The sequence below is a fragment of the Mesocricetus auratus genome, unplaced genomic scaffold (genome assembly GCF_017639785.1).
Source record: "Mesocricetus auratus isolate SY011 unplaced genomic scaffold, BCM_Maur_2.0 Super-Scaffold_4256, whole genome shotgun sequence".
Lineage (NCBI taxonomy): Eukaryota > Metazoa > Chordata > Mammalia > Rodentia > Cricetidae > Mesocricetus > Mesocricetus auratus.
The window spans coordinates 80467287-80483931 of record NW_024429182.1 but is presented as its reverse complement, the minus strand read 5'-3'; the positions used below and the strand labels follow the sequence as shown (position 1 = coordinate 80483931).

The 16645-nt window shown below is 45.1% G+C and overlaps 1 protein-coding gene across 6 annotated transcripts in view; it reads left to right on the top strand.

Moving 5' to 3' along the window:
• Tmc5 (transmembrane channel like 5) overlaps window positions 1-16645 on the top strand; it is a 78364-nt gene that overhangs the window by 37360 nt on the left and 24359 nt on the right. For 5 of the 6 annotated variants that reach the window (XM_040755718.1, XM_021230425.2, XM_040755725.1 and 2 more), the window contains exons 5-10: window positions 7848-7947; window positions 9489-9576; window positions 11045-11293; window positions 13611-13762; window positions 14349-14493; window positions 16088-16243. In XM_040755718.1, coding sequence (XP_040611652.1) covers window positions 7848-7947; window positions 9489-9576; window positions 11045-11293; window positions 13611-13762; window positions 14349-14493; window positions 16088-16243 — 890 coding nt within the window. Of the gene's footprint in view, window positions 1-3974; window positions 4421-7847; window positions 7948-9488; window positions 9577-11044; window positions 11294-13610; window positions 13763-14348; window positions 14494-16087; window positions 16244-16645 lie in introns of those variants that run through there. The other variant, XM_040755742.1, reaches the window with a different exon arrangement.

Below are 16645 nucleotides of genomic sequence, written 5' to 3'. Positions count from 1 at the left end.
CATCTCTCACCGTTGCTTAGCTCAGCCTTTCTTTAAACTCGACCTTCATAGACATCAGGGTCAGGTCATGAGACCCACAGATGCCCCTCAGCATAGTTACCCTTTAGAAGGCTTTTCTTCCCCCTGGCTGTTCAGTCATTTGAGGATCAGATGCCCACATTCAAACCAATAGTTTTATCATATGTGAAAAGACAGGGCCACCTGTTTCAATGGTCAATGTTTGTGTTTCTGAGGACAAAGTTCACTGATCAAAAACTGTGAAATAATAAGGCAGCTTGCATAATGCTGAAATGTGGAAGTACGCAGTCCAGTGAAAGACAGATAGCTTTGTTTTCTTTTTCTTATTTGTATATGTTTGTGTGTATGATGTCAATACGTGATTGAGTGTTTGAATGCGGTGTGTATCGGGGAGCTGTGGGTGCACACGTGTGTGCTGGCATGCATAATACACTTATGGAAGTCAGGTGTTGACCTATTCCTCTATTACTTCAATTTACATATTGAGGCAAAGCTCTCCACTCCCTTAAAATTACATTTTGGTCAGATGTTGCTGCACATAGCTTTAATCCCAGTACTTTGAAGGCAGAGGCAGGTGTATCTCTGTGAGTTCAAAGCTAGCCTAGTCTACACAGCAAATTCCAGGCTAGCCAGGGTAACATATTGAAATCTTGTCACAAAAATAAACACTAATGTTTTTGTTTGTTTACTTACTTGTGTGTGTGTGTGTGTGTGTGTGTGTGTGTGTATGAAGGTCAAAGGGCAAATTTGGGGGAGTTAGTTCTTTCCTTCTACATTATTGAATAGGTGCTCAGGATTGAATTAGGATCAGGCTTGACTGAAAACCGCTTTAATTGCTCAGGCATCTTCCCTATCGTCATCCAGAGTTTTTGGGATTCCTAGATCCTGTCTCTGCCTCCCAAGCTCTAGAATTACAGTAGGCAAGTAAGTATACTAGCATTTACATGGATATTGGGATTTGAGCTCAAGTCCTCAAGCTTACCAGCAAAGGCACATGGAGCCATCTGTCCTGAAAGATTGAAGGCTTTGAAGTATCAGGAAACCCTAATGAATTCGTGGCAATGAAGGTTTTACTTGGAGAGAGAGACCCATTAGCCCCCTGGGAAACCATCAGAGAGACACCAGGGGATGCCATCGCAAAGGCAAGCCTGTGAGTAAAGAGAACCAACAGTTGGGTTCCGCATAGTGCAAATTGAGGGACTCCCCCCACCCCCTGCCCTGACTTAAAGCTATTTCTCTCTGAGAGCGCCATATCCTGCCAGCAGCCTCCAGACTCATTCTCTCCCCACCCCCTGCTGTGACTTAAAGCTATTTCTCAATCCTATCTCGAAAAAAGAAACAAACAAAAAGCCTATTTCTCTCTGCCAGCACCATATCCTCCAGACACATCCTTCCAGAACTTTCTCAAGATAGAATGTAACTTTTTCCCCTTTCCTTCCTTCCTCCCTTCCTTCCTTCCTTCCTTCCTCCCTCCCTCCCTCTGTCCCTCCCTAACTTTTTTTTTTTTCATTTTGAGACAGGGTTTCTCTGTGTAGTTTTGGAGCCTGTCATGGAACTCATTCTGTAGACCAGGCTGGCCTGGAGCTCACAGAGATCCGCCTAGCCTCTGCCTCTCGAGTGCTGGGATTAAAGGCTTTAAAGTGTTCATCATCACTGCCCAGCTGCTAGAGTATAACTTTTACAAGAGATAGATGCTGCAACCTGGCAGGATGGTCTCATTGGAGCAGGGATTGGCTTTAACTACCGGGGAAAGCATGCCATGCCCGTCCACACAGCATGAGGATGGGAGGAAAGCCCCTCAGAGGCAAAGGCCGGTAAAGAAATAGAAGACACAGCTTTTAATCTCCCTGTTTTCTGATTTTTCAAATCACATATCAATTAATTAATAATGTGTTACTCTTACGGATTCTGGTAATTTCCCAAATCCTCCCTGGCACAGAGCAAGTACTAGTAAATACTTGCTAATTTACAGGTGAGTGATGAATGAATTCACATTAGCACCTGTTCCAGGAGGGAACAAAGGTCAAACACTCAAGCTCTCCTTTTCTGGGTTCAGACCACCTAGTTGAACCTTTAGCACCATTGTTTTCTGGCTTCTTAGCCTTAGGCAAAAGCGTCCCAGTTGAGCCTCAGTTTTCTTAGCTGTGAAATGGGTAGATATGAAAACTGAATAGTACACACTAAGGTATCTTGCCTTATTTAAGGCAGGTCTGGGTGATGCTACTTACCACTGTGGGGGGGGGGGTGAGATAGAAAGTTCTTGTCCAGTCCTGACATTAAGTAGGAGTTCATGGATCAAGTGTGTCAATTCATCTGTTTGCTGTTTTGCAATCTTGTGGCTTTTTTTGTTTTTGTTTGTTTTTGAGGGGCCCACACTCAGCTCCCAGGTAAACATGGAGGCTTTTTCTTAGTTATGAATGCCCAGTGTTTAGCCAGTTTTTCTTATCTTAAATTAACCCGTCTAGCTTTTCCATCTGGGCTTTTATCTTTCTTACTTCTGTATGTCTTAGTTTCCTTCTTACTCTGTGGCTGGCTGGGAGGCTGGGAGGCTGGGAGGCTGGAAGGCTGGGTGTCTGGGAGGGTGGGAGGCTGGGTGTCTGGGAGGTTGGGAGGCTGGGAGGCTGGGTGTCTGGGAGTCTGGGTGTCTGGGAGGCTGGGAGGCTGGGTGTCTGGGAGGCTGGGTGTCTGGGAGGCTGGGTGTCTGGGAGGCTGGTTGTCTGGGAGGCTGGTTGTCTGGGAGGCTGGGAGGCTGGGAGGCTGGGAGGCTGCTTGTCTGGGAGGCTGGGTGTCTGGGAGGCTGGGAGGCTGGGAGGCTGGGTGTCTGGGAGGCTGGGAGGCTGGCTTCTGGAGTCCTCCTCTCCTTGTTCTCTTGCTTCCCTCCTCCCTCCTTTCTCCTTCTGTCTCTGCCTGCCAGTCCCGCCTATCCTTGCTCCCGCCTCACTATTGGCCGTCCAGCTCTTCATTAGGACCACCAGGTGTTTTAGACAGGCACAGTAACACAGCTTCACAGAGTTAAACAAAAGTTACACATCTGAAAATAATATTCTACCACACTCTGCCTTCAGTTTGGCTCACTGGAAAATGAGCAAATTGGTCCGGGTAACTTGTAAACCAGGTCTCTGCAGTAATTCTGTTCACATCTCTGGCACTGAGGCAGAACAATGGCTTAGTGACAAAGAATTTATTTTTCTCAAGAACCAGGAAGAGTAGAGAGAGCAATTCAACGAAGAAACTATCCCATGATGCTCTCAAGGGCTGAGTTTCCCTCCCTCTGTCCATCGCCCTTGGCAGATGAAAATCGACCTAACCGTTTTCAAAACAAGACGGCATAAAGGCAGAAGGGTGGTGAAGAACCAAAGTCAAGCAAACCAACTCTTTTTAAAGCTCATTCCAAGAAAAACTGCTTTTTCGTCGGCTAAAACTGGGTCGCATGGCTACCCTTAGCTGCAAGGGAAGCTGGGAGAATCTTAGCAGAGCACTGTGTCTGAACAGGAGCTGAGGCTTCTGCTGGCATAAGAAGGATGGATATTCCAAGGCAGACATGAGGTGGTCAAGAGATAATGATAATGTTATAAACTATCCTGGCTTTATACAGAAATACATTTAGTTATTAATGTGTGTAGTCTCCTGTGTGGAAATCAAGGAAAAACTTGCAGAGATCAGTTCTGTCCTTCCACTGTGTGGGAATTAAGCAAAGGTCACTAGGCTTGGCAGCAAACACCTTTACCCACTAAGCCATCTTGATGCCCCAAAATGTGTGTATCAAATGATGAATGTCAAATTGAAAAGAAAACCTTGTCCTGTGATTATGAGTCATTTATAAGACTCCCCATGTTCTGTTTCTAGAACCCAGCCATGTCTTTAATGAAGGGTTCTGTTTATAGTGTCTCACTTAGCTACCAAGGCAGAATTCTCTGTAGGGAAACATATCTCCTCTTGAGGCGCCCCCTCAGGGGATGGGCAGGGGTCATGTTGTAATTTGTGTGGAGCTCCTTGTGTCACCACTCTTCCCTGGCGGGTCCAACCATGCCAGTGTGAGTGCTTATGAGGCCTCTGATTTCCAATTCTGTGAAGAACAAGACTCATCAGAGGCCAGAAATGCTGTCAGATGATCAAGTAAATGAAATCATCATAGAAGTGGAGAATGTTCCATCTGGGGTCCAAAGACATCTAGTCTCAAATCAGATTTTTCCAAGAAAGTCATCAGCAAACCCCACGGTCAACATGGTTTCATCATCAATGATGGACACCACAGACTGTCAGATCTGCAGCAATGGGAATGATAGGAGGCAAAATGGGTTGTTGAGGTTTTCATCTCTGAATGAATCAATTTCTCAAATCCATCATAACCCAGAGGGCCTGGGCATAGATGAAACCTGTACTTTCCATGAAACTGTTCAAGGTATGGAATGCTCAGGAAAAGTTACGGAAGAAGATTTAAAGTTGTTTAAATGGTGTGTGTGTGTGTGTGTGTGTGTGTGTGTGTGTGTGTGTTTAGTTTTGTTAGGCATTGAATTTATCTTTTTCTCATACTCTGCATCTTTGAGGCAGGCTTAATGAGGAGACTGGGGCTCAAGAAAAGTCATTGCCACCATGGTTTTATGGGACAAGAAAAGATGCCTCCAACTAAGTTCATCTTGAGCCTAGATCTCAGCTGAGACCTTCCAGTCTCTAAGCTCCTGAGGACAACAGAAATGCCATTTCCCTTTTACCCCATAATACTCCAGATGTAGGCCTGGGGCTGTGGTTCAGTGCTACGACCACAGGATTATGAGAAGAGTTCAGCACACGCTTCAGGGGTCAGTCCATCAGAGATGCATATCTCATGGAGATATAGATCTCAACTAACAAGGCTATGAGGAATATTGTCACCAAAGATACACATCTCATTAACCTTATCTAGCAAGCTGATAAGGAATATTGCCTTCTAGTTTCCCTCACATTACAACTTGGGGATTCTTCCCACGGCACTACAGTGTGTTAATTGTTTGCTGGTCACATATATGTAAGTGAATCAATGCTATGTGGAAACAAATATTTTTATTAACAGGAGAAAGCACTTACACATAAGCTTGGAAGAGCAGAAGCGTGACAGGCTTCCAAGAGAGCGAGTTTTTCTTTTGCTTTCTTATTATCCTCACCTGTGCCCATCCCCTGCCCACACCCCTTTGGGCGTGGACAATATTGTTAGCTCATCCCTACACATATATCTGTGGATGGTCTGGAAGATGACTTTTCATTTAGCTATATAATTTTGATATATAGAGTATATACTGGGGCATGCTTCATAACCAGATTTATTTGTCCCACAAGGACTGTGGACTCTTAACAGCCTGCTTTGTTCTCTTGCTCAGATTACTACATGCAATTAGCTCACTTTCACCTTAGAGCAAGTTCAAAGTAGACTAAATGCTTTTTATAAAAAGAAAACTTTACAGCTTGCCCAAGGTCAGAGTCACAGATGTCTACCAAGCTTACCAAGAAAAGCATGACAATTCTTTGCTTGCCAGTCTGTTAACTAAAGACCTAAGTCTCAAAGCTTATCTGTCTAAGCCTGTGCCCTCTGGTCAGCCTCACCTCTGTAACGCTGGACCTTCTCATTGCCGTGGCAATGGTTCTGCTCTTATCACTTAGCCTAGGAACTTGCTTCTTACCAATGAAAAGCTAACTCTAACTCTTATCCTTTGCTTCAAGCCTCTGGTGTGGGAGAGAGGAGATTTTGAGAGACAAGTCTAAGGAATTGGTAGCTGGAGGGAGAATCTGGCAGAAATTAGCAGAAATGTAAAAGGATAAGAATATAGGAAAAATTAAAATGTAGGAAAACAAAGAAGACAAAGAATGAATCAGAGTATTGAATTTGGAATTAGAATTGAGACAGAGAATTAGACAATTAGGACAGAAAAATTAGATTAGAGGCAGAAGAACAGAGCACATGTATAGAGAGAATGTGTGTGAAAAGACCCTTTTCTATAACCCTTGGACTTAGATTCTACGCTTATTGTAATGTCTTTTTTTGAACCCTGAGGGAAGGATCTTAAGGCTGGGCCTTAAAGCCCTCAGTAGCTCAGTTGGTAGTGTTCGCCTAGCATTTCGGAAGCCCTGGGCTCTATCTCCAGCACCGTGTGCTCTGTATGCATGGTGCACCGTATGCATATGTCCTTTGCTTGCCCCTTTTGTGCTAAGAAACTTTTCAGACAACAGTATGTCACATACTTCTAAGTTCCGTGCAAAGAGGAGAAAGCCACCGGATTGGCTTAGACTCACTGGGACCTGTCCTGTGTGTCTGGAGATGGCGTTCCTTGTGAGGGAAGAAGGGAATGATCTGAACCCAGTTGGCGTTCACACGTAGTTAACAGAAGGGAGCGACTTGGAGGCTTGAGATCAACTTCTTGGCCACCTGGCTGAAAACATTACTATGAGTTAGAGGGAGATGGAAGAGTTAAGAACTGTGATATTTTCAGGGACAGAGGAAAAGATACTTGGGCCTGGATTTCATAGGCAAAGGAAACCATGTAGGACATGCAAGTAAGAGATACAAAGCAGGCAAGATCTATTGCTTTTCTCAATAATTTTTTTTGATCTTGGGAAAAGCAGAAGTATTGGACTAGAATAATCTAAATGTTTGCCTTGATTTTGAGTACACATGGACGGACACACACACACACACACACACACACACACACACACACACACACCCCACAGAGGTCTTCTGGTCACTCCCATTTGTGGTTTTGTTTTTTGAGACAGGATCCTACAATATAGCTCTAGCTGATCTGGAAATCACAATGTAGACCAGGATGGTCTTGAACTTACAGGGATCCACCTGCCTCTGCTTCCTGAGCTCTGGGATTAAAGGTTTATACCACCTTGACAGATCCCATTTGTTATCTTTGAAATCTCTGAGTCTATGTGATGTGGGAAGTCCTGTGATTATGTCAATAAAGCACTGTTGGGCCAATAGGAATCTAGATAGGTGGGACTAGGAGTCCAGGAGGACTCTGGGAAGGAGAAACAAAGAGAGTCAAGATGTAATGCCATGAGGAAGGAAGCCCGGAAACCTCTCCAGTAAGAGAAATACTTAGATTAACAATTATGGGGTAATTACTTAAGTCAGAGCTAGCCAGTAAGAAACAAGCAAGGCCAACAGCTTGCTTGAATACAGCCTCCTGTGTGTTTATTTGGGACTGATGCGGCTCTAAAACCAGGCTGGCAGGAAGGCTTCTCTCAAGGAAAAGGCTTCTCTTTACATATCTATATTGTCTCCTATATCAATCTATATGATGCTGTGTATCCATTGTTTGGCACTGGGAGACAGAGGGAACAGCACCACTAGTTCCAGGTTAACCTGAGCAGGAGTCTATCTCCAAATAAAACATGCTCTAGTTTCAATACCATAACTGGTTGATTGATTAACTTACTTACGGGGCTGTGTAAGACAGGCTCTCACTAGGTAATGTGATATATCACTTTTCTGTTTCTGTGATATCACAATGACAAAGGCACTTTAGAGAAGGCCTTTATTTGGGATTGCAGTTCCATAGGGTCCAGAGTCAGTCATAGCGGGAGAAGCATGGCAGTAAGCAGTAGGCATGGAGACTGGAACAGGAAGCTTGAGTGCTCACATCTCACTCAAACCACCACACCCAGAGTGGTCTTGAACTCACTATGGAGCTCAGGCTAGCTCTGAACTTCCTATCCCTTCTGCCCCTGTTTCCCAGTTCTGGGATTATAGGCATGCACTGGCAAGTCTCACTCCAGTGTCATCTTTTAAGATGTTAAGACTGTGTTAAAGAAATAAGAAACAAAGCTCTGTTCATTTTCTTCTGCAGGACAAAAACTAATTGCATCCCTGGTTCCCATGACATCCAGAGACAAAATCAAAGCCATCAGGACCCAGCCAAGGACCATGCAAGAAAAGAGAGAACTTAGGTACGGCCTTTGTTCTTACGTGGGGAGACTCAGTCTACTACTTAAGAAAAGAATAAATAATACAGGAGACATTTCTTCTGTAAGAGAAATCTTTACAGGAGTAGAAATCCCCCACCCCCATAGGGTTTCTTATGTAACTTTATCTGGCCTCAAATTCAGGATCCTCCTGCATCAGCCTTCACAGTGCTCAATAAAGGCGCATATCTGGTTTTTGTTTTGTTTTGCTTTTGCTTTTTATTGATACCGGCCCTATGGCCCAGGCTGGTCTTGAACTTAGTATTTAACTAAAGATTGTCCTGAACTCCTAATCCTCCTGCCTCCACTTCCTGAGTGCTAGAACTAATAGACACAAGTCTAGCTATGCATAGCTTGCTAAGGGCTGGGGCTTGACATGTCTCCCTAGAGGGCATGTGCACCCTGGTCCATGACTGCTTCCAAAGAGCATTCTCTGAAGAAAAGCAAGTCTCCAGTGAGCTCTAGTTACCACTGCCTACCCAGATACTTTCCTAAGTTAGCTTCTCCAAAGATAAGACATGTTCTGAGAAGGGCAGGCCCCTCCGTGATCCTCTCTTAAAACCCAGACCCCTGTCTAATCAGAGAGATGCATCAGGCAAATCCCTGACTCAAACAACTTCAAGTCACCAAACACAATGAAGGTCTGAGAACCTGACACAGATCAGGTTCTAAAGAGGGAGGACAAAAAATGCAGTGTGGGGCCTCAACAAACAGGGAGGAGAAACTGGGCAACTCCAAAGCAAGCACCTGGGCTTTAGGTACCAGGATATGTGCGTGCTGGCCTCGTTTTGTAAAACCTACTGTATTAGTTACCTTTCTGCTGCTGCGATGAGATACCGTGACCAGGCTACTCAGAGAAGAGTTTATTTGGGATTGTGGCTCTAGAAGGTAAGAGTCATGATGGCAGAGCAAGGCATGTGGTTAGAACAGGAGCTGACAGCTCACATCTTGAACCACAAGAGAGCAGGGAGAGCCAACTGAGACTGGCCTGAGACTTTGAAACCTTTGAAACCCACAGTGATGTGCTTCACTCAGAGAACACGCTTCCCAAAGAGTGCTGCTAACTGGGAACCAAATGTTCAAATGCCTCCCAGACTCTGGGGAACGTCTCACCCAAGCCACCATACCCATCATGGCAAGTTAAGAGTTGACAGGGGAACCTGGAAAAGGCGTGTAGAAACATAGCCTAAAAGCTTACTGTAAATTTCAAACCACTCTAAATTTTAAAATTGCTAAACAACCAAAATAACAAAAAAGAAACAACCAGGGGGCAAAGCTCAGTTGGAAAATGATTGCCATGCAAGCACAGGGACCAAACATATATCACCAGAACCCATATAAAAGCTAACACAGTGACTACTGTAATTCTGTGGTCCTTGAGACCCAGGATTAAGTGAATCTGCTTTGGCCCCTGAGAGGCTGGGACTACAAACAGGGGTCTCCGTGCTCAGCAGTGGCTAGTATTTTTTTTAACATAAATAATGACAACATTGATATCTTTTATTTTTGCCTACCATTTTCCACAGAAAAATAGTTGACAAAGAAAGGAGTAAACAGCGCCATGGTGCCCTGGAGGCCAACTGCTGTGCTCAGTGTCTGAACTCCCTTTCTCTGGTAAGTCAACTTTTAAAAACCGTTTTTCTTCTCATGTCTTCCATCTCAGCACTTGAGAGGCAGAGGCAGGTAGGTCTCTGTGAGCTTGAGGCCAGCTTGGTCTTCATAGTGAGTTCCAGGTCATCCAGGGCTACATAGTGAGACCTAATCTTAAACAAAAAATTTACATGTTACTGCTGTAAAGTGTGCTATTTCCACACATACACACAGCCTGTCTCAATTAGGGTTTCTATTGCCTGTGGAGAGACACCACGACCATGGCAACTCTTTAGTTGGGGCTGGCTTACAGTTTTAGTCCATTGTCATCATTGCAGGAAGCATGGCAGCATATAGGTAGACATGGTGTTGGAGGAGCTGAGAATTCTACATCTGGATAAGCAACAGCAGAAAGAATGAGACACTGGGCCTGGCTTGAGCATCTGAAATCTCAAAGCCCAACCCCTAATGACACACTTCCTCCAACAAGGCCACACCTCCTAATAGTGCGACTCCCTATGAGCCTAGGGGAGCCATCTTCTTCCTTCCTCCCTTCCTTTCTTCCTTCCTTCCTCCCTTCCTTTCTTCCTTCCTTCCTCCCTCCCTCCCTTCCTCCCTTCTTTCCTGCCTTCCATGCTTCCTTCTTGCCTGCCTTCCTGCCCTCTTTCCTTTCTCCTCAGTGCTGGGGGATTGACCCCAAGACCACACACGCTAAGCATGCACTGTACCCCTACAGCCCTTGATGTTCTCTCCTCTAGGTCCCTATAAAATATTTACAGGCTAGTGTGAGCTACAGTCATCCCACGGGGAAACACTAGCACCCATTCTTTCTTTATCCCAGCCCCTCCCTCTCTTTCCTCCCTTCAGTTCTTCCAAGCCTTTAATATCTACTGTTCCACATTCTTCCCCACATGAGAGGGACATGCAGTATTTGTCTTTCCTTGTCTGGACTTATTTCATTTTCACAATGTCCTCTAGTTCTATTCACAATTCAACAAATGATAAGATTTCATTCTTTGTAGCTGATAACAGTTCAATGTATGAATAATAGTAAATACACACGCACACACACACACACACCCCACACACGACAGTGTGAGCTCCTATAGGTGTGTGTGTGTGTGTAAGGAGATAGTGGAAAGAGCTCAACAAGAGAGTGACATCAGTGAAGTCAAGGGTCAGGAATGGAGGGGGATGGAGGGAAGAGGAGCCAATATTCAGACTGTACAGGCCAGCGTAGGTGTGGGAGTAAAAAGGTGGGCATGGGGAAGGTAGGATGTTGGTGGCCAGTTTGGTCGTTGAAAGCACAGCCTGGGAAGGTGATAATAGGGGTACATGAGAGGGTTGTTGTGAACGTGAACAAGGCCGTCTTTGTAAGTGCACCTCAAAGCTGCCTGGATGGGAAGAGGGCTGTTGGAGCAGGGCTGTTTGGCTATGACAACACCTCCTCGGGAGTTGAGAATCAGGGCTCCTCTTTGCCTCCACACTTCAGGCTTACCGCAGAAGCAGGAACAACCTTTCAGAGCTCCTCAATTACATCAGCTTGTGGCAGAAGACATTCAAAGTCATCGGAGGCAAGTTTGGAACCAGCGTCCTATCCTATTTCAGCTTCCTGAGGTGGCTTTTGAAGTTCAACATCTTTTTATTTGTCATGAACTTCAGCTTCATCATCATCCCGCAATTCACTGTGGCCGAGCAGAACACCCTCCAGTTCACTGGGTTGGAGTTTTTCACAGGGGCGGTAAGTGCTCTGCCCTCCGTAGAAGTTTACTGCCATGGAATCCCAAGGAATGCCACACACTTACTCAGACCTCTCGTACTGCCTGATGGAGAAATGGCTACTTCTTCCTCAAGTATTGAGTGCATGACGTTGTGAGGCAAGTCACTGAAGCATCTAGAGGTCAGGAACCAATTGTTTTACCCACACCTCATTCCTTTGCATGCTTGAAGCATCTGTGCATGAGCCAGGCACTCCATCCTTCTGTTTCTTATGAAAGATGAGTATTCCTCACAGGCTGCCTACTGTTTGTTTTCTTTCCCTTAGCATTACTCAGTGGACACCTCAAGTCAGAAATCTGTTTTTTCTTTTTCTTTTAATTCTCCAAGCTGGGGTGGATCCCCTAAAATTTTAAATATTTTTATTTGTGTGTGTGTGTGTGTGTGTGTTCACATGTGCGTGGGTACCTACAGAGACCAGAAAACAGCATCAGGTCCAATGGAGCTAGAGTTATAGGTGTTAATGAGCTGCCCAATATGGAACTGGGCACTGAACTCAGGTTCTCTGGGAAATCAGCAAATGCTCTTAACTGCTGAGCTATTTCTCCATCCGTGAATATTTATTCTTAAAGTTGTTAAATATGATAATGGTGGCATGAGCATAGAAATGGATTCTTGGTTTTCAGAGTTACATGTTAGAGAATTTGAAAGTAAAATGACCTGATGTCTGGAAATGTTTTCCTCTTTGATTCTTTTTCAAAAACAGACACACACACACACACCACACACGACAGTGTGAGCTCCTATAGGTGCAAAAGCAGGTTCCTGGGAGTATAGTTTTAGCAGCCCTTCTCTAAGGGCAGAACCTCTTCAATGCCAACTCACAGGTAGAGGTCAAATGCTTCAACAGGCAGCAGGATTGGTACACTCTGACTGATGCTAAGAAGAACGTGGATTTATAAAACTGTTCAAGATGCATGGTAAAGCAAAATAAAAACTTGTGAAAAGAAGTCGTATAGTATAATCCTCACCCCTTTTATTTTTAATTTTTTATGTTTTTTTTATTTTTTATCATGCAGGGACTTTGCACATTCCAGACAAGCAGCATGCAGATGAGCCACACACCCAGATCTCCTCCTTTGTTTTAAAAGAATCATTTTCCCTGTATTTATGGCTTGTTATTTACCTGGTATCTATTATTTATCTACCTATTGATCAATTGCTGAATCAATGTTTATAAGGGAAGATAAACTAGTCTACAAAGACACATCATTTCCCCCTTATTACAAAAAGTGACCCCAGCTGATATGCAGGTGCTCATGTCTACTTTCTGAAACTGCCTGACTACTTCCTTGTGATTTCTCTGTCAGGCCAACATACTGAATGGGTAACAGAGGTTGAACATGTCTGAATGTCTGGCTTTCAGGATGCTTGGCTTGACCCCCAAGTTCAGGTGCTCACAGTGAGGTTCCTCACCTGCAAAGCCAGGTTGATTTAAAATTCTCTGCAACTCTAGGAGCTTATTTTTAAAAGACCTAGGTCTCTTTCCCAGCAAACTACAACTCACCCTCCACACCCAAAGGTTCTAAACCCTTCTATTCAATCAGCCACAGGTGTAAACATGTTTTTACAATTTGTGTCTGGGACTGGAGAGGTGACCTGGGATAAGAACCCTTGCTACACAAACATGAAGATCTGAGTTAGGATCCCCCGCACCTACATACAAAACCAGACATGGCTGAGTGCACTTGTAATATGATCACTGTGATGGTCAGAGATAGGAGGGTAATTGGACAACCGTCATGGCCTCCAATTAGCAAGCTCTAGGTTCGGTGGGAGAACCTGTCTTAAGAGAATAACATGAGAGTCATAGATCAGAACACTCATTTCTCACCAGTGCACTCCTGCACTTGCAACACACACACACACACACACACACACACACACACACTCATGTGTGCATGTACACATTAACAAACACAATAAGAATGATGTCTATAAGCTTGTAAGCAGTCCTGGTCCTTGTTTTTATTCCCTAATCTACATATTGTAACACCTATACATAGAACATTCGTGTTATATTAGGTACGTCATTTCAAGTTGATTCAGGACATGGGAGGATGGGCACAGGTCCTGTGTGGACCCTAGGCCACAGCATGCAAGGGATTTAAGCATCTATCTGCTGTTGGTGGTATCTTTAGAAGCCCCAGAGTTGATTTCCTTGAATGCCAAAAAGTGACCATGAATGACTGAATTAACTGCAGGCAGAGACCTGAAATGTATAGCCAATCACCTTTCTCAACCAATTCATTTAACTTGGATCTCTTTACTGTTCCTGTCAGGGCTATTTTAGGGACACAGTGATGTACTATGGGTTTTACACCAACTCTACAATCGGACATGGGACAGGTGGACCATCCTACAACATGCAGCTGGCCTACATCTTCACAATCGGAGCCTGCCTGGTCATCTGTTTCTTCAGTCTGCTCTTCAGGTACAGATTCTGACCTGATTCTAGGGATTATTTTATTTGTATGTGTGCACATGTATGTGTGCATGTGTACACATTTGTGAGGCCAGAAGACAACTTTGGGTGTCATTCCTCAGGCAGTGTCCACTTGTTTTTTCATTATTTATTTATATTTAAATAATGTCTCTTTTTGGCTTGGAACTTGCCAAATAGGCTTAACTGTTCAGCTAATGAGCTCCAGGGACCCATCTGTCCCTGATTCCCCAGTGCTGGGCTTATAAGTGTGCAGCACCATACCCAGGTTGCTTTTTACATGGGTTTTAGGAATTGAACTTGTCCTTTTGGATGGCAGGTACTTTACCAACCGAACTACCTCCCTAGCCACTAAGGCCCATCTTAGACTTAGACAAACTCCAAGCTATTCCTGTCTGTTTTCGTCACTTGTAGACCTTTGGGCTGGTAATTACAGTGAAGGGAATTCCTCTTCTCTGAGGGAAGAGTTTGGATTGCCCGTGTTCCTTTTTATTATCAGTGAGAAACAAGTCTGGTCTGTGTATGCCTCAATACCTTCATAATAATGTTAGGACATTTTGGTTTCTGCCTTCCCCAGCATGGCCAAGTACTTCCGGAACAACTTCATCAACCCCCATATTTACTCCAGAGGAATTGCTAAGCTTGTCTTTTGCTGGGACTTCACTGTCACCCATGAAAAAGCTGTGAAGCTAAAACAGAAGAATCTGAGCACGGAGATCAGGGTAAGGCCCAAAACCCAGAGTCTTCCTCTACCAACCTTCTCCCATCCCTGTGAATCTGTAGCTCCCCCACCCCATTTTTCCTTCCCTTTTCCATTTCTCTTTCATTTTGAGATAGGATTTCAAGTGGGCAGTGGTGGCGCACGCCTTTAATCCCAGCATTTGGGAGGCAGAGGCAGTCAGATCTATGTGTGACCAAGGCCAGCCTGGTCTACAGAGGGAGTTCCAGGACAGTGAAGTCTACACAGAGAAACTCTATCTCAAAAACACAAAAAAACAAAACAAACAAACAAACAAAAAAAAAACCAAGGGAGAGAAAGAGAGGGGAGGGAGGGATGAAAGGAGGGAGGGTTTCATATGCATCACAAGCTGACCTGGAATTTGAGATCTTCCTGTCTTAGGCTCCTGGATGCTGAGATTATAGACCTTTTCCTTCACTCTTGGACTTGTCTGCAAAATACTAAGTTATGGGTAATACCAAGTGCCAGCCAGTGCATGGGGGAAATGGACTCTCCATCCATGTCAGGCTTTGTGATTGGCTCAGCCTTCACTGAGGTCAGCTTCTAATTCCTTTGAAAACATAGCCACTTCTTGAGCTCACACCTCCACACTGAAAATTCTACCCTAGAGCAGTGGTTTTCCATCTGGAGCAACTGCAGGGACAGTGGGCTATCTCTAAAGACCTTTATCAGTTGCTACGATTAGGAAAAGGTGCAGTGGTATCTAGAAGTCTGGCATGCCATGAAGTACCTCATATACAAGGAAAGGACAGTCTTTGCCCCAGACGCAGATGCTAAGCTGCCCTAGTCTATCCAGAGACAAGTTAATTTTACTCAGAGAAGGGGAATTACCGGCTCAAGCGAAGCAATCAGGTGTGGTAGCTCATGCCTTTCGTCCCAGCACTTGAGAAGCAGATGTTGGATCTTGAGGGCAGCCTGATCTACATAGTGAGTTCCAGGTCAGCCAGGACTACAAAGTAAGACACTGTCTCAAAAACAAAACAAATGAAAAACAACAACAAAGCCCATCCCCCCCCAAAAGAGTGAGCAGTATTTATAAATTATCCATAAAAGGACTTTGAGGACAGCTTTGACTTTTTCCTCCATGTGATACTTGGCCTTGTTCATCAAGAAAAGTCTCCTGCTGAGTGTTCTGTTGTGGTGCACTGTTGTACACCTGCCATCCTGGGGTGGCAGAGACTGGAGGGTTGTGTGTGTAAGGGCAGGCTAGGCTACACAGTAAGACCTTTGTTTTTCCCACATGCAAAGATAAAAGAGAAGGAAGGCAGGAAGGGAGTGATGAGGGAGGGAGGGAGGGAGGGAGGGAGGGAGGGAGGGAAGGAGGGAGGGAGGGAGGGAGGGAGGGAGAGAAGGAGGGAGGGAGGATTAGAGGGGGGAAGTAAAGCAGAAAACGCTGGTCTATTGTGTATTGTGTCTCTCTGGTCCCTTAAGATGGAGATAGAGAGATTCTCCCTTCATCTCCCATGATTCACCTTGATCACAGAATTCCCCTCCAGCTCCTGTGTGGTCTGGACTGACCACATGATCCTGGGGATCTCTGCTGACAGTGGGTCCACTTGACTGTCTGACACTTGCAGGAGAACCTGTCTGAGATCCGCCAGGAGAATGACAGGCTCACACTCAACCAGCAGCTGACCCGATTTTCTGCTCACGTAGCCGCCTGGCTTGTCTCTACCGGAGTGGCTGCAGCCTGCTGTGCAGCTGTGTACTACATGGCAGAGTACAACTCTGAGGTAAGCAACCCTGAGGACCAGAGCAGAGAGAGCTGGGGCAGAGTGGGTTGCTGCTGGGACAGGTGCAGAACTGAGGCCTCCAGCTGGGCCCCATGGGTGGCAGCAGCCGCACCCACAGAGGCTTGCCTCAAACCACAGAACCGCCCCTCTCCCCATGACCACAGACTCAGATCTGCACTTAGGAGTCCCCAGGCATGTCATGACATCACTGGACAAGGCGCACTAGGCTCCTGTGGAGATGGGACTTTGGCAGAGACCTGGGATCCGATTCTCATTTCTGCTTTTTATTTATTTATTTTTTTTGAGATAAAGTCTTGTTATACAACGGAGGCTAGCCTTGAACTCCTGGTCTTCCTGCTTTGGTCTCCCAAGTGCTGAGTTTATAGACACTCAGCATTCTTT